The 18,638-nt window shown below is 47.4% G+C and overlaps 1 protein-coding gene across 1 annotated transcript in view; it reads right to left on the reverse strand.

Annotated features, from left to right (window-relative positions):
• MYDGF (myeloid derived growth factor) overlaps nt 1-9,674 on the reverse strand; it is a 49,674-nt gene extending 40,000 nt beyond the window's left edge. Inside the window, exon 1 of the mRNA XM_069962568.1 lies at nt 9,484-9,674. Coding sequence (XP_069818669.1) covers nt 9,484-9,618 — 135 coding nt within the window. The 5' untranslated portion in view covers nt 9,619-9,674. The remainder of the gene's footprint in view (nt 1-9,483) is intronic.
• Between the last annotated feature and the right edge of the window lie 8,964 nt (nt 9,675-18,638).

An 18,638-nucleotide genomic window follows, 5' to 3' on the forward strand; every position in this document is an offset into this window, starting at 1 on the left:
ATACAGGGCACTACAGGTATACCAAATTGTGACTGGGTAACACTGCCACACCAGACCTGACCAATACCGCCATACTGTGACTGGATAACACTGTCATATCAGACCTGACCAATACCGCCATACTGTGAATGGATAACACCGCCATACCAGACATGACCAATACCGGCAAACTGTGACTGGGTAACACCGCCACACCAGACCTGACCAATACCGCCATACTGTGACTGGATAACACCATCATATCAGACCTGACCAATACTGCCATACTGTGACTGGATAACACCGCTATACCAGACCTGACCAATACCACCCTACCGTGAATGGATAACACCGCCACACCAGACCTGATGAATACCGCCATACTGTGACTGGATAACACCGCCATACCAGACATGACCAATATCGACACACTGTGACTGAATAACACTGCCATACGGGTAAATACAACCCTACAGGTATACAGGACACTACAGGTATACAGGACCCCAAAATTATACACTACAGGTGCACGGGACCTCCACAAAACTATATACTACAGGTATACAGGACCCCAAAACTATACACACGGCGCTTTATGTCCACATGTGGGGTATTTACGGACTCAGGGGGAATTGCTCTACACATTGTGTGTTTTTTTCTCTTTTAACCCCTTGTGAAAATGAAAAATATAAGGCTAAACCAACATTATAGTGTAAAAATGTAATATTTAATTTTCACGCCATATTGTTCCACATTTGTGTCCGTCACTAGTGGGGTCCATATGCTCACTACACCCCTTGTTACATTCCCTGAGGGGTGTAGTTTCCATAATGGGGTCAATTGTGGGGGGGTTCAACTGTCTTGGCAACACAGGGGCCTTTTAAATGCAACATGGCCCCTCGAAATCCATTCCAGCCAAATCCAGCCTCCAAAAACCAAATGGCGCTCCTTCCCTTTGGAGGCTTACCCTGCACCCCCATGGCGCTTTATGTCCACATGTGGGGTATTTCCATGATCAGGGGAAATTGCTCTACACATTGTGTTTTTATCTTTTAACCCCTTGTGAAAATGAAAAAAAATCAAAACAAGATGAATGATTTAGTGTAAAAATTAAACATTTTTTACACTAAATGTTGGTCTAGCCTTGATTTTTTCCTTTTCCACAAGGGGTTAAAAAAGAAAGTGAACACAAAACGTGTAGAGTAATTTCCCCTGAGTACGAAAATACCCCACATGTGGACATAATGTGCCATATTGGCACAGAGCAAGCCACCAAAGAGACAGAGCGCCATTTAGAGGCTGGAATGGAGGATGGAGGCCATGTCACATTTACAAAGCTCCTGTGCTGCCAGGACAGTAGAAACCCCCCACAAGTGACCCCATTATGGAAACTACACCCCATAAGGAATCCAACCAAGGCGTGCAGTGAGGATATGGACCCCACTGGTGATGGGCACATATGTGGAACATGTGCCGTGAAAATAAAAAATATTTTTTTTTTATTTTCACGCCACAAATGTGGCCGTCACCAGGGGGCCATATCCCCGCTGCCCCCCTTGTTAGATTCCTTATGGGGTGTAGTTTCCAGAATGGGGTCACTTGTGGGGGGTTTCTACTGTCCTGGCCGCACAGAGGCTTTGTAATTGCATCATGGCATCCTCTAATGGAATGGCGGCCATACCTATTTAGCTGGGGAAAAGGGACCATTCTAATTTATTTGGGGTATTGGGCCAATTATTAGTTTATAAGGTTGGAAATGACAGGTGTCCATCAAATTCAACCTGTGTTGATCCAGAGGAAGGCAAAAAAACCCTCGTGAGGCAGACGACAGTAGCCTCATCACAGGGGAAAAATTCCTTCCCGACTCCATAATGGCGATCAGAATAATCCCTGGATCAACGTGACCCCTGAAATAGGAATAAGGGACAGAATTTAGATAATGTAGAACTCCAATGACGTGTGGTGCGCCTTGAAGCGATCCAGTATGCAGAGGCCAGGGGGATCAGGACAGGCGTCACACTGGAAAATGGTGTCCTTCCTGATCCCCCTGTTACGCCACACTCTGCACTTCTTCTGGGGTCTCCCGTTCTCCATTGTGGGGGACGTCACCTGGAAAATGTTGTCCTGGTGCGATACGGGGTCCTTCATATGCAGAAGCGCTGGGTCCGCTCCATGGCTGCTAAATATTAGGGCTTTATTACTACTTCTGATATTTTCGTATTGTGCCGCAAGCTACAGTAGCTCGGGCAGCGAGAGACCAGAGGAGGGGGTGCTGGTATAAAAGTTATCCCCGTACAGGTGGTGGTGACCTTTATCCAGCAGTGGGAAGAACAGTTCCCGGACGATCTCCCCACTAACTCTGAGGACGGGAGGGGGGGAGGGGGCATCTTGGGCTGGATTCGGGTGTCCCTTCCTTCATACACTGTAATGGTACGTGCACACTGCGGAATGGCGAAGGATAACCCTTTGTGCATTCCGCAGCTCGCACCCACCGGCGGACTGATGCAGGCGCGCGTCTCCGCTCGTGTCACACTCCATTCTATGCACGAGCGGATTCCGCCCTCTGTCCAAAGAATGAACGTGTTCATTATCAGCAGACAGTGGCGGTAGGATATAGGGGGAAAAACGCTCCTACGCCAAAAAGGAGGAGTTGCTGATCAGTGGCGCACTTACGTGCGATGCTGATCAGTACTCAGCGGCGTTAGGGCGCAAAAAAAGTAAAAAAAAAAAAAAAAATCTTTTTAACCCAAAGCAACTGATCAGTGAATGATATTCACTGATCAGCCGCTAGGGGGCAGTAGAGAGAAGATTGCCGGAGATTACCGAGACCCGCCGAACACGAAGACCCGAGTGTTTCCGAAGATTTCCGACGCTGGACGAACGAACCCGGAAGCGACGCGAAGAAGACGCGAGGACGGCGCGGACCGAAGATCTTCGCTCCGGACGCCCAGATCAGGTGAGTATGGTACACCTGCACCACACACACCTGTTCTGCACCTCTCAGCTACCTAGCTGGGGTGTGCAGAACCCAGCAAAACTGTTTTTTACAGTATGATCGCCGTGATGGGCCGGCCGGTACTGGCCGGCCTATCACGGCGATCGTGGAGGTGGCATCGGCGGCATCTTTGGTAGGGACACTAATGGCGATTGGTGCTATCTCGGACAGCACCAATCGCCATTGCTTTCCGGGCCACCGGGTCACCGATGACCCGGAAAGCTGTTTTCAGCTGCTATATGCTGATCTGTATAGATCAGCATATAGCAGCGATCGTACGTACGTATACGCCCGTTTGCGTTAAAGCCCACCCTGCGGGGGCGTATACGTACGTCCGATGTCGTTAAGGGGTTAAAGGGGTTATCCAGTGCTACAAAAACATGGCCACTTTCTTTCAGAGACAGCATGACTCTTGTCTCCAGTTCAGGTGCAGTTTGCAATTAATTGAATTTACTTCAATGGAACTGAGCAGCAAAACCCCACCCAAGCTGGAGACAAGAGTCGTGCTGTCTCTGGAAGAAAGTGGCCATGTTTTTGTAGCACTGGATAACCCCTTGAGGGTGCCTTCACACCTACCGACTCGCAGCGTTAATAACGCTGCCAGTCGGCTGGGTCCTGGCAGATCACTGTCAGTACATACACGCAGCGGTCTGAACGACCGCTGCATGTATGTAAATCTGCCGGCTTCTTAACCCCCTCTGATGCCGGCCGGCCGCCTCCCGCTCAGCTCTGTATACATTACCTCCTCGCTCCACGGGGTCCCGGCGTCCTGCTCTCCCGCTCGGAAAATCAGTGGCTGGGGCAGGGCAAAACACTGATTGGCCGGGCGCGAGAGCAGGACGCCGGGACCCCGTGGAGCGAGAAAGTATGTATACAGAGTGGAGCGGGAGGCGGCCGGCATCAGAAGGGATTAAGCAGCCGGCAGATTTACATACACCCAGCGGTCGTTCAGACCGTTGCGTGTATGTACTGACAGTGATCTGCCAGGACCTAGCCGACTTGCAGCGTTATTAACGCTGCGAGTCGGTAGGTGTGAAGGCACCCTTAAGGGGAGATATGATTAATTTATTTAAATATATAATGGCCCCTACAAGTAATATGGGGAAAAGATGTTCCAGGTAAACCCCCTCAAAGGACAAGGGAGCACTGCATCCGCCTCGAGAAAAAAAAAAGGTCAATCTCCGGAGGCCTTCTTTACCATGAAAACTGTGAATCTGCGGAAAAGTCTACCACAGGATCTGGTCACAACAAAAACAGTAGAGTGCTTCAAAACAGGGCTAGACAAGTTCTTAGACCAAAATAACTTAAATGCATGTTTAGAACCGATCATCCATCCCCTCCTTGGATGAACTTGATGGACATGTGTCTTATCAACCATATTAACTATGTAACTATGTATCGAGACTCAAAACCACTGCCGCCTATGCTTTCCACTCAGTTTAGACACTAGTTTGATCCACTCAACTGAATGGTTATGGCTTCAATATGTAGAGGTATATACCTAATATACTTTACTTAATCCAGGACAGCTACTTTCTTGCAAAAAGAGCACCACACCTGTCCCCAGGTTGTGTTTGGCATTGCAATTCAGTTTCATTCACTTCTATGGACTCAATGGTGTGTTTACACAGAGATTGTTTCTGAAAGATGTTTGAAGCCAAAGCTGTAAACAGACTATAAACAGGGAACAGGTCATAAAGGAAAGACTGAGATAACTCCTCTTCTCAAATACATTCCTGGATTTAGTTTCAAAAATCTGTCAGATAAATCTGTGTAAAAACACCAAAAGCTACAAAACCACACCCAAACTGAACACAGGAGAGGTGCAGTTTGTGGTAGATGTTTATCCAAGCCTCGATAGCATAGCAGAGTGTGATCCCTCAGATGCAAATTATATCAATCAGTATGTGTCTATGGAATGTATTGTAACTTTACTAATTCTTTGAAATATATCAGATATGGACCCAGGGGCGTAGCTAGGACTCATGGGGCCCCATAGCAAAAAAAACTATATGGCCCCCCCCCTTCGCCTACATACATATCATAAAAATCAAAGTCTGTCTGTCCTTCTGTCTGTCTGTCCTCTATAGACTTCCAAACGCCTGAACGCCTGAACCGTTTGACCCCAAATTTGGCACACAGATACATTGGGTGCCCGGGAAGGTTATTGCGAAGGTCCCGTCCCCGCCAGATGTACAGGAGGGGAGGGGGAGGGAAAAGAGCGGCGCCCCATAGAGATGAATGGGAAAATCTCCTCACTGCAAACACAGGTGATCTAATTAGCTGCAGCAGACACGGCAGTTGGAGCCTTAGCAACCAATAGGATTACTGCTTTCATTTTCACAGGGAGCAATGGTTGCTAGGGAAGCTGCCTCACAACATCCACAGTAATAACTGGTAGACCACCTACTCCATCTATACAGTACATGTATATACAGGACCCCCTACTCCATCTATACAGTACATGTATATACAGGACCCCCTACTCCATCTATACAGTACATGTATATACAGGGCACTACAGGTATACCAAATTGTGACTGGGTAACACTGCCACACCAGACCTGACCAATACCGCCATACTGTGACTGGATAACACTGTCATATCAGACCTGACCAATACCGCCATACTGTGAATGGATAACACCGCCATACCAGACATGACCAATACCGGCAAACTGTGACTGGGTAACACCGCCACACCAGACCTGACCAATACCGCCATACTGTGACTGGATAACACCATCATATCAGACCTGACCAATACTGCCATACTGTGACTGGATAACACCGCTATACCAGACCTGACCAATACCACCCTACCGTGAATGGATAACACCGCCACACCAGACCTGATGAATACCGCCATACTGTGACTGGATAACACCGCCATACCAGACATGACCAATATCGACACACTGTGACTGAATAACACTGCCATACGGGTAAATACAACCCTACAGGTATACAGGACACTACAGGTATACAGGACCCCAAAATTATACACTACAGGTGCACGGGACCTCCACAAAACTATATACTACAGGTATACAGGACCCCAAAACTATACACTACAGGTATACAGGAACTCCACCAACTATATACTACAGGTATATAGGACCCCAAACTATACACTACAGGTATACAGGACCTCAAAACTATACCCTACAGGTATACAAGACCTACACCAACTCTATAATACAGGTATACAGCACCTTCATTAACTCTATACTACAAGTATACAGGACCCCAAAGCTATATACTACAGGTATACAGGAACTCCACCAGCTATATACTACAGGTATATAGGACCCCAAACTATACACTACAGGTATACAGGACCTCCACCAACTCTATACTACAGTTATACAGGACCCTCAAACTATTCACTACAGGTATACAGGACCCCCGAACTATATACTACAGGTATACAAGACCTCCACCAATTATACACTACAGGTATCCAGGACCCTCAAACTATAAACTACAGGTATACAAGACCTCCACCCACTATACATTACAGGTATACAGCACCAACTATATAGTACAGGTATACAGGACCCCCGAACTATACAGTACAGGTATACAGGACCTTCACCAACTGTACACTGCAGGTATACAGGATCTCCCTCAACTATACACTACAGGTATACAGCCCCCCCCCAACTACACACTACAGGTATACAGGACACCCCCCCCCCAACTATGCACTATAGGTATACAGCCCCCCCAACTATGCACTACAGATATGCGAGACCCCTAAAAACTATACATTGTGGGTATACAGAACCCCTCCAACTATGCACTATAGGTATACACTAATTCCACTGATTAACTCAGATGAAACAATACCTTTAGCTTGGCCTCCTAGGCACCTTAGAACAAATCTAATTAACACACTGACACTTTATACCCGGGCAGCGCCGGGTACATTTTCTAGTAATATATATATATATATATATATATTATATATATATATTATATATATATATATATATATATATATATATATATATATATATATACACTTAGTGATGTGGCCAAAAAAAAAAATTCTCTTGTGGCCAGAGGCAGAATTCTGTGTGCAGCCACAACAGTGACTGGCAGAGCAGAGAGCCAATCTCTGCTTGTTCTGTCCATCCACTGTATTTAACTATAACAGGGTATTAGGAGCCTCATGGTTATATACATAGATGCAAGAGCAGACTATATGCTTAACCCCTTATGTACTGCAGTGTGTAAGTGACCCAGTGTTCTCTTACTTGCTGCAACACAAAAAAAGGGTTAATACAGAAGACAATTAGCTCTTTCCTTCACTACTCCTGCACTGAAAACCTCTGACCTCTGTTCTCTGAGCTCCTGCAGAGGTCAGGGGTTATCAGGGTAGTGAGGGAGAGAGCTAATTGTCTTCAGTATTAACCCTTTTTTGTGTTGCAGCATGTAAGACAACACTGGGTCACTTACACACTGCAGTACATAAGGGGTTAAGCAAAAGGACACAGGAGGCTCTTATCTTCCCTGGGCCCCCTCCCTCTATGGGCCCCATAGCAACCGCCTTTCCTGCCTCTATGGTAGCTACGCCACTGTATGGACCAATATAGGGCCGTATAAGGAACACAAACAAGGCAATGCCATTTAATACTTTATCAGCCGCACATATCCTGTTTAAAAAGAGAAGTGCGTCCGATAATGATTTTTACAGCCACAAATATCAAATCTGGCGCTCATGAAAATGGAGGACTACTAAGCACACGCAAATAATGGAGATGACAAGTGTTAGTCACTCAGAAATCTTGTTTCTCAGGATATTTCCAAATCAGCGGCACAGAACAATGTAAGTGATACATCATTCTGTTTAGCTTCTCTGTCAACAGTTTATGCTATTCTTAGGCTGGGTTCACACTATGTTTTTCCAATCCGTTTTTTTTTTATCTTTTTTTTTTAAAAAAACCCATCTATTTATGGAATGGGAGTCAATGGAAAAACGGATGCACACAAACGCATACGTTTTTCCTTCTGTTTTTTAAATGGATGAAAACAACAACAACGCATCAGTTTTAGGCAGTTATGCTGTTATGTCTGTTTTTTGCATGTGGTGCATGGCCTTTATACAGAAGAAAACAAACTCGACCATCCCGAGCACACTAGAAGTGGCTGGATTTTAGAATAGAAAACTTGTCAAAAAATGACAGTTTGCTTAAAGTGAAAGTACCATCAGGCCCGGGCTAAAGCACTGGAGGTGGGCCGACCCACCCCCAGTGGCAGGAAACCCTCGCCCCTCTATGATACAGCTCCATTGATTCTACTAGAGACGAGTTATAGAGGGGCGGGATTTCCTTCCACTGGGGGGTGGGTTGGCCCGCCTCCAGTTCTTCAGCGCAGGCCTGATGGTACATTCACTTTAAAAAAAAATTTAAAATCTCGTTATCCCATACTTATTAGCTACTGTATGTCCGGCAGGAAATGTGTTCTTTTCAGTCTGACACACTGCTGACATCTCTGTCCCAGACAGGAACTGTCCAGAGCAGCAGCAAATCCGCATACAAAACCTTTCTTGCTCTGGACAGTTCCTGTATGAGACAGAGATGGCAGCAGAAAGCACTGTGTTAGGGTGCCTTCACATGAACCAGATCCACAGCGAATTTCCCGCTGCGAGTTTGCAGCGAAATCTGCTGCGAATGCTTGTATAATGAAGGCCTATGGGGTCACATACCTGCAGCGGATTATTCATTCGGCTGCATATATGTGACCCGGCCCCTTTAAGCCGCCCTGGCCCGAAGCATACATTACCTGCTCGGCGCCGCGGCTGTGTGAGGCTCCTGGCTCTCCTCGCTCCTCATCAGCCAATCAGTGCTGCCGTGCACTGATTGGCTGATAAGGAGCGAGGGGGGTCTCACACAGCCGTGGCGCCGAGCAGGTAATGTATGCTTCGGCCAGGGCTGTGGGTGGTGGTGGGGTTAAAGGGGCCGAGTCACATATATGCAGCTGAAAAAATATTCCGTTGCAGGTATATAGGCCTCCATTATACCAGGATCTGCAGTGGATTTCGCTAAACAAAACAATGTATAATTACGCTGTTCTGTCCAGCCCATTTCCTGATATGTATACCAATCTGAGACAAGTCATACATATTTTTGTCTCAGATAGCAACTAATCTTGCATTGGCTCAGCAACACTATCCAAACCCAAACACTTAGCGGCTGGTGGCGGCAAAAGTTAGATGCCACCCTGGGGAAACGATGAATACAGACATAGGAAGTGCAAGTAGTAATTGTCTGCAATGTTTATCTCCAGTGGAAGTAGAATGTCGGCAATGGACAGATGGAAAACTGTGGGGCTACTTAGGAAAAGTACTAGAAATACCCCAGGTGCACTACACACTACATACACTCTCTACTCCCTGGCAGCTTCGTGAATGATGCTTGCCAGGCACTGTACTACTAGGCAGACTTAGCAGCAGGAGGCATCATATGCAGTAATTCCAACGCTACAATATACACATGTCTGACCAGCTTCCTGGTATAAGTGTGGTCGAGACCTCCCGGCTTCACATCGAACTCCTCGGTGCTCCCCGCCGCCTCAGCATGGATTTGATTACTAAGGAACAGCAGGAGCACAGCGACGAACACCGCAGCAGATGCCATCTTCCCTTCCACATAACAGACTTGCAATGTTGGATGACGTGGAAACTAGCTGTGGTGGCACGTCATATTGACGGGAGGGGAATGGCAGTCACGTGACCCGGAGAATAGGAGGAGCCATGTAGTAGACTGACTCCAGGCGTGTAACAGAATTTGAGTCCATGGCTTGTAAGATCTGCCAAGGGGCCCTCACATTGGATACACGCGAGGATGGACTTCTAGACCATGTCCGAACAGGAGGCGGGAATGTGCTGTGTAATGGGACTAATAGATAAGGGAATGTGCTGTGTGATGGGACTGATAGTAGAGAAGGGGATGTGCTGTGTGATGAGACTGATAGTAGAGAAGGGGATGTGCTGTGTGATCATGGGACTGATAGTAGAGAAGGGGATGTGCTGTGTGATGGGACTGATAGTAGAGAAGGGGATGTGCTGTGTGATGGGACTGATAGAGAAGGGGATGTGCTGTGTGATCATGGGACTGATAGTAGAGAAGGGGATGTGCTGTGTGATGGGACTGATAGTAGAGAAGGGGATGTGCTGTGTGATGGGACTGATAGTAGAGAAGGGGATGTGCTGTGTGATGGGACTGATAGAGAAGGGGATGCACTGTGTGATGGGACTGATAGAGAAGGGGATGTACTGTGTGATGGGACTGATAGAGAAGGGGGTGTACTGTGTGATGGGACTGATAGAGAAGGGGGTGTACTGTGTGATGGGACTAATAGAGAAGGGGATGTGCTGTGTGATGGGACTGATAGTAGAGAAGGGGATGTGCTGTGTGATGGGACTGATAGAGAAGGGGGTGTACTGTGTGATGGGACTAATAGAGAAAGGGATGTGCTCTGTGATGGGACTGAGAGTAGAGAAGGGGATGTGCTGTGTGATGGGACTGATAGAGAAGGGGATGTACTGTGTCATGGGACTGATAGAGAAGGGGATGTACTGCGTGATTGGACTAATAGAGAAGGGGATGTGCTGTGTGATGGGACTGATAGAGAAGGGGATGTACTGCGTGATGGGACTAATAGAGAAGGGGGTGTACTGTGTGATGGGACTAATAGAGAAAGGGATGTGCTCTGTGATGGGACTGAGAGTAGAGAAGGGGATGTGCTGTGTGATGGGACTGATAGAGAAGGGGATGTACTGTGTCATGGGACTGATAGAGAAGGGGATGTACTGCGTGATTGGACTAATAGAGAAGGGGATGTGCTGTGTGATGGGACTGATAGAGAAGGGGATGTACTGCGTGATGGGACTAATAGAGAAGGGGATGTGCTGTGTGATGGGACTGATAGAGAAGGGGATGTACTGTGTGATGGGACTAATAGATAAGGGAATGTGCTGTGTGATCATGGGACTGATAGTAGAGAAGGGGATGTGCTGTGTGATGGGACTGATAGTAGAGAAGGGGATGTGCTGTGTGATGGGACTGATAGAGAAGGGGATGTACTGTGTGATGGGACTGATAGAGAAGGGGATGTACTGTGTGATGGGACTGATAGAGAAGGGGGTGTACTGTGTGATGGGACTAATAGAGAAGGGGATGTGCTGTGTGATGGGACTGATAGAGAAGGGGATGTGCTGTGTGATGGGACTGATAGTAGAGAAGGGGATGTGCTGTGTGATGGGACTGATAGTAGAGAAGGGGATGTGCTGTGTGATGGGACTGATAGAGAAGGGGGTGTACTGTGTGATGGGACTAATAGAGAAGGGGATGTGCTGTGTGATGGGACTGAGAGTAGAGAAGGGGATGTGCTTTGTGATGGGACTGATAGAGAAGGGGATGTACTGTGTCATGGGACTGATAGAGAAGGGGATGTACTGCGTGATTGGACTAATAGAGAAGGGGATGTGCTGTGTGATGGGACTGATAGAGAAGGGGATGTACTGCGTGATGGGACTAATAGAGAAGGGGATGTGCTGTGTGATGGGACTGATAGAGAAGGGGATGTGCTGTGTGATGGGACTGATAGAGAAGGGGATGTACTGTGTGATGGGACTGATAGAGAAGGGGATGTACTGTGTGATGGGACTGATAGAGAAGGGGGTGTACTGTGTGATGGGACTAATAGAGAAGGGGATGTGCTGTGTGATGGGACTGAGAGTAGAGAAGGGGATGTGCTGTGTGATGGGACTGATAGTAGAGAAGGGGATGTACTGTGTGATGGGACTAATAGAGAAGGGGGTGTACTGTGTGATGGGACTGATAGTAGAGAAGGGGATGTGCTGTGTGATGGGACTAATAGAGAAGGGGATGTGCTGTGTGATGGGACTGAGAGTAGAGAAGGGGATGTGCTGTGTGATGGGACTGATAGAGAAGGGGATGTACTGTGTGATGGGACTGATAGAGAAGGGGATGTACTGCGTGATGGGACTAATAGAGAAGGGGATGTGCTGTATGATGGGACTGATAGTAGAGAAGGGGATGTGCTGTGTGATGGGACTGAGAGTAGAGAAGGGGATGTGCTGTGTGATGGGACTGATAGAGAAGGGGATGTACTGCGTGATGGGACTAATAGAGAAGGGGATGTGCTGTATGATGGGACTGATAGTAGAGAAGGGGATGTGCTGTGTGATGGGACTGATAGTAGAGAAGGGGATGTGCTGTGTGATGGGACTGATAGTAGAGAAGGGGATGTGCTGTGTGATGGGACTAATAGATAAGGGAATGTGCTGTGTGATGGGACTGATAGTAGAGAAGGGGATGTGCTGTGTGATGGGACTAATAGATAAGGGAATGTGCTGTGTGATGGGACTGAGAGTAGAGAAGGGGATGTGCTGTGTGATGGGACTGATAGTAGAGAAGGGGATGTGCTGTGTGATGGGACTGATAGTAGAGAAGGGGATGTGCTGTGTGATGGGACTGATAGTAGAGAAGGGGATGTGCTGTGTGATGGGACTGATAGAGAAGGGGATGTACTGTGTGATGGGACTGATAGAGAAGGGGATGTACTGTGTGATGGGACTAATAGAGAAGGGGATGTGCTGTGTGATGGGACTGATAGTAGAGAAGGGGATGTGCTGTGTGATGGGACTGAGAGTAGAGAAGGGGATGTGCTGTGTGATGGGACTGATAGAGAAGGGGATGTACTGTGTGATGGGACTGATAGAGAAAGGGATGTACTGTGTGATGGGACTGATAGAGAAGGGGATGTACTGTGTGATGGGACTTATAGAGAAGGGGATGTGCTGTGTGATGGGACTGATAGTAGAGAAGGGGATGTGCTGTGTAATGGGACTGAGAGTAGAGAAGGGCATGTGCTGTGTGATGGGACTGATAGTAGAGAAGGGCATGTGCTGTGTGATGAGACTGATAGTAGAGAAGGGGATGTGCTGTGTGATGGGACTGATAGTAGAGAAGGGGATGTGCTGTGTCATAAGACTGATAGTAGAGAAGGGGATGTGCTGTGTGATGGGACTGATAGTAGAGAAGGGGATGTGCTGTGTGATGGGACTAATAGAGAAGGGGATGTGCTGTGTGATGGGACTGATAGTAGAGAAGGGGATGTGCTGTGTGATGGGACTGATAGTAGAGAAGGGAATGTGCTGTGTGATGGGACTGATAGTAGAGAAGGGGATGTGCTGTGTGATGAGACTGATAGTAGAGAAGGGGATGTGCTGTGTGATGGGACTGAGAGTAGAGAAGGGGATGTGCTGTGTGATGGGACTGAGAGTAGAGAAGGGGATGTACTGCGTGATGGGACTAATAGAGAAGGGGATGTGCTGTGTGATGGGACTGAGAGTAGAGAAGGGGATGTGCTGTGTGATGGGACTGATAGAGAAGGGGATGTACTGTGTGATGGGACTGATAGAGAAGGGGATGTGCTGTGTGATGGGACTAATAGATAAGGGAATGTGCTGTGTGATGGGACTGATAGTAGAGAAGGGGATGTGCTGTGTGATGGGACTAATAGATAAGGGGATGTGCTGTGTGATGGGACTGATAGTAGAGAAGGGGATGTGCTGTGTGATGGGACTGATAGTAGAGAAGGGGATGTGCTGTGTGATGGGACTGATAGTAGAGAAGGGGATGTGCTGTGTGATGGGACTGATAGAGAAGGGGATGTACTGTATGATGGGACTGATAGAGAAGGGGATGTACTGTGTGATGGGACTAATAGAGAAGGGGATGTGCTGTGTGATGGGACTGATAGTAGAGAAGGAGATGTGCTGTGTGATGGGACTGAGAGTAGAGAAGGGGATGTGCTGTGTGATGGGACTGATAGAGAAGGGGATGTACTGTGTGATGGGACTGATAGAGAAGGGGATGTACTGTGTGATGGGACTGATAGAGAAGGGGATGTGCTGTGTGATTAGACTGATAGTAGATAAGGGGATGTGCTGTGTGATGGGACTGATAGAGAAGGGGATGTGCTGTGTGATGGGACTGATAGTAGAGAAGGGGATGTGCTGTGTGATCATGGGACTGATAGAGAAGGGGATGTGCTGTGTGATAAGACTGATAGTAGAGAAGTGGATGTGCTGTGTGATGGGACTGATAGTAGAGAAGGGGATGTGCTGTGTGATCATGGGACTGATAGAGAAGGGGATGTGCTGTGTGATGGGACTGATAGTAGAGAAGGGGATGTGCTGTGTGATCATGGGACTGATAGAGAAGGGGATGTGCTGTGTGATAAGACTGATAGTAGAGAAGTGGATGTGCTGTGTGATCATGGGACTAATAGCAGAGAGGGGAATGCGCTGTTTGATAAGACATAGTAGAGAAGGAAATGTGCTGTGTGATAAGACTGATATTAGAGAAGGGGATGTGCTGTGTGATGAGACTGATATTAGAGAAGTGGATGTGCTGTGTGATCATGGGACTAATAGCAGAGAAGGGAATGCGCTGTTTGATAAGACATAGTAGAGAAGGAAATGTGCAGTGTGATGAGACTGATATTAGAGAAGGAAATGTGTTTTAAGTTAAGGGGATGTGCTCAGTGATAAGATATAGTAGACAAAAAAGTGGTCACCACCTACATGTATGTAACCTGAGCGCAGTCTGACATACAGTGAAGGTATAGTTACAAAAAGAACAAAGCTGTATGTTGTAAAATGAACATACATACAAGTTAAAATAATCAAAAATATACCTTCATTGATCAATTGCACCCAAAAACAAGACACAGCAGGCTTCATCAATGGGGCTGAAGTTGGTTTCTTATTCGTCAGTTTCTTATTCAGATTTTATTAAGATTTTTCTTTGAGAAATTTTATATTTATCATAACTTACTTTTCAAACATCCTGAATTTGAGATTTGCCTGCTGACCACCTTTGGTCAAGAACCGCTGGTGCCCCTATTTGCTGTAAAACGGGTGCATAGGGTGGCCTTTTAACCGCAGCCCCAGATGCGCTGCAAAATGTGTCCTGATTCGATTACTAAGCTATTAAGATCGGGACATTGTGCTGCGTAAGGAAGAGAGATGGGGCGCCTTACTATATAGATGGCGCTAATGTTTCTTTTTCCCCAGACTTTATTGAGTAGTTTCATTCAGGTTGCATTGAGTACCACTCATTACTTTGAGGAGGCTACCGGTTGCTATTGAGGACCGTATCTAGAGGCAATTGCAGAGAGGTCCTGTGTGATGTTGGAAGTGACATCGTTTGGGACTACAATGTGACTTTAACTAGTTCTGATCTGGGACTTCTGTTACCCTAGTTTTCAAGAAACTATAATGCTTCCTATAATCTTATAATTCTCCTACCATGTTTCCCCGAAAATAATACTCTACCCTCTAGTCTAAAGTAAGACATCCCCCCCCCCAAAAAAAAAAAAAAATAAGGCACCTCCTACTCTAAAGTAGGGCACCCCTGAAAGTAAGGCCACCGTGGACTCACTTAATCCCCTCGTGGACCTCCAAGGCAGGCAGCCTGGTCCATGGCCCCCACGTCCTCTGCACATCACGACACTGACGCCATACGTCGCCCTGCTGCTGAAACACGTCACACCACTAACCCGCTCTTTCAGTGAGTATTCTGGAGAGGTCTTCTTATTTCTCTCCCCCTGGCCGACAGACTGACAGATTTTCCTGACGTTAATGGGTCCGGTTATGGTTTCTTTTTTTTATACCTCTATATCTCTATGTGCCCCTTTTTATGAGGGTCTCATCCTTCCCCATTCTTCTCTCTCTATGAACGGAGATATGTGATTTGGACCATGGGTCTCCAAACTGCGGCCCTCCAGCTGTTGTGAAACTACAACTCCCATCATACCTGGACAGCTAAAGCTTTGGATTTGATTGTCCAGGCATGATGGGAAATGTAGTTTTGCAACAGCTGGAGGGCCGCAGTTTGGAGACCCATGATTTAGACCCTCTTCTGGACTCTTCTCTCCTTTTGTAGTCTGGTATTTATACACTTCTATTTAGGGATGCATCTAAAAGAAGCCTTAGGGTGGATGCCCATACTAGTATTGGAGCTTATTTGTACTGTTAAAAAATGTATTTTGCGACTGTAATTGACATTTTTTCGACAAATCTGCTTTCTACCTCCGTCTATCGTTTTGTTTACTGCAAGTAGCAGAACAAGTTGTTGGGGTTGTTTATTGTTTTTATCCTTGGCAGTGTGTGGAGTGGCTGTGTGTTTCTATGTTGGTGGTCTTTCCATATGTTAACTAAGGCCAGTAGGCCAGTTTCCTACTGGTTTTATGATGGCGGTGGAATTAAAGGGGTAGTGCGGCGGTAAAAAATTATTCACAGACTAACACACATTACAAAGTTATACAACTTTGTAATGTATGTTATGTCTGTGAATGGCCCCCTTCCCCGTGTCCCACCACCCCCACCCGTGTACCCGGAAGTGTGGTGCGCTATACTCACCTGTCACGTGCCGACACCCGTCTCCGATCTTCATTCAGTGACGTCTTCTTCGGGCGGATGGCGAACAGCTCCGACTGTCCCGAATGCCGGCCGCCCTCTGCAGCGTCATCTGATGCTCAGCCGCGATTGGCTGAGCATAACTGTGCTCAGCCAATCGCGACTGAGCACAGTTGTGACGCGGCGGAGGGGGGACGGGCGGCAGTGACTCGGCCGTCCGTCCGAAGATGACGTTTGGCACAAGATGGCGGACGGCCCTCGACACGGATCAGGTAATGTATAATGCACCACACTTCCGGGTACACGGGTGGGGGTGGTGGGACACAGGGAATGGGACGATTCACAGACATAACATACATTACAAAGTTGTATAACTTTGTAATGTGTGTTAGTCTGTGAATAATTTCTGAACGCCGCACTACCCCTTTAAATGTAATCACATGGAATGTGAGGGGTCTGGGGACTCCTTTAAGCGACTGGCAGTGTTTGATTCTTTCAAGCATCTCCAGCTGGTGATAGTTTGTTTATCTGAGGGTCCATTTACACAGAAAGATTATCTGACAAAGATTTGAAGCCAAAGCCAGAAACAGACTATAAACAGAGATTAGGTCATAAATCCATTCCTGGCTTACCTGGATACCTTTGGTGCGTTTTGTCTGGCATGGGCTTTGGGCCTAACTAAAAATAAGTTGGGTTCGACTCCTGTATACTTTGCCCATGGGTCATTTTCGTGCCAGACAGGGTTGCCCCCTCTCCCAATTTTTTTTTGCTCTGGCCATTGAATCATTGGCAATCATGGTTAGGGCTTTCACTAATATTGTGGGGTTTTCACGTGCTCCTGTAGAGGATCGTATCGCATTATATGTGGACAATATGCTATTGTTTGTGGGAAACTTTGAGAGTACACTTGCAGTTATAATGGACATACTTGTTAGGTTTGGAGGTATTCTAGGCTCCTTATAAACTGGGATAAATCTGCGCTTATGCCATTGGACCCTCTTCCTGATCTGCCTTTAAATACTAAATTCTAAATACCTGGTACTAAGTCTGGCTCATCTACTGTCAAAGGTGCAGGCGAAGGTAAAATTCTGGAGGAAACTTCTTGGTTGGCAGGGCGAACCTTGCTAAAATGATCCTGCTGCCACAATGTTTGTACATTCTCCACAACCACCAGTGTGGCTGCCTAAAGTGCACTTCAAAAACATCCAATCTTTTTTTAGAGAATTAAAATGGGGCGGCCGCTCAGCCAGGATTAGGCTAGACACGGTCAAATGGGGCAATAAGGATGGGGGACTGGCAGATCCAAACGCTTATTTGTATTATTTAGCTGCGCAGCTACAGCAGATGCGAGTATGGAGTGGACCGGGCAGTTTGGGACATTCGGGTGGAATGTTACCTATATATGTATCCTGGAGATTACGGCGCAAACTAGACCACCAGATATTCCGATAATTATTCCCATGATGAAGAAAGTGTGACATATTATATTGTATTGGGTACACACTGCTGTGAAATAACCCTGCCTTCACCTCACCTTCACGACGGCACCATAGGAGGATGGAAAAAGCACGAGAGGTTAAAAGCCCCTCCCTTTCCTCCCAGCACCAGTGCTTTTTCCTGTCCCATTAGGGCAGGCACGAGAGGGAGGGGATCCGCGTGAAGGCGAGGAGAGATCCCCTCTAGAAGATAAAGAATTACCATGGTGGCTGTAGGGATCGATCGGGGCCTTGGCTTCCTTCCTCCCAGTCAGACAGCCGGCCTCAGGGCAGGAGCGGTTCCATCGTTCTGGGAACCTCGTACCGTCTCTAGGCGCGCGGTGAGTAGCGGGGGAGCGGTACTACTACTCCACCCCGCCGTCGGATACCAGAAGCAGGCAGCAGGTTGCTCCGTACGTCGTAAAGATGCAACTCAGGGCGCCGCGGCGCCCGGATGTGACGTCAGACGCTGCGCGCACCGGAAGTCACGGCGCACTTCCGGGACCGCACCATCAGTCAAAAACTGCAGCGCGAACTGGTCGGGTCGTCTCGCTGTCCGATGATGGATCCCTCCACGTCCGACAAGACTGCTCCGGCGGTAACTGTGAGTAGTGATCCGGCGTCAGCCGCTTCCGCATGCGTAACTCTGCAATCAGTATGCTTCCAATGCAAGCTCTGCATTTGTTGTCTGTCTCTCTCTGGATTCATGACATCTCTTCCACTGAGGGTG

This window comes from Dendropsophus ebraccatus, chromosome 3 (assembly GCF_027789765.1).
Source record: "Dendropsophus ebraccatus isolate aDenEbr1 chromosome 3, aDenEbr1.pat, whole genome shotgun sequence".
Lineage (NCBI taxonomy): Eukaryota > Metazoa > Chordata > Amphibia > Anura > Hylidae > Dendropsophus > Dendropsophus ebraccatus.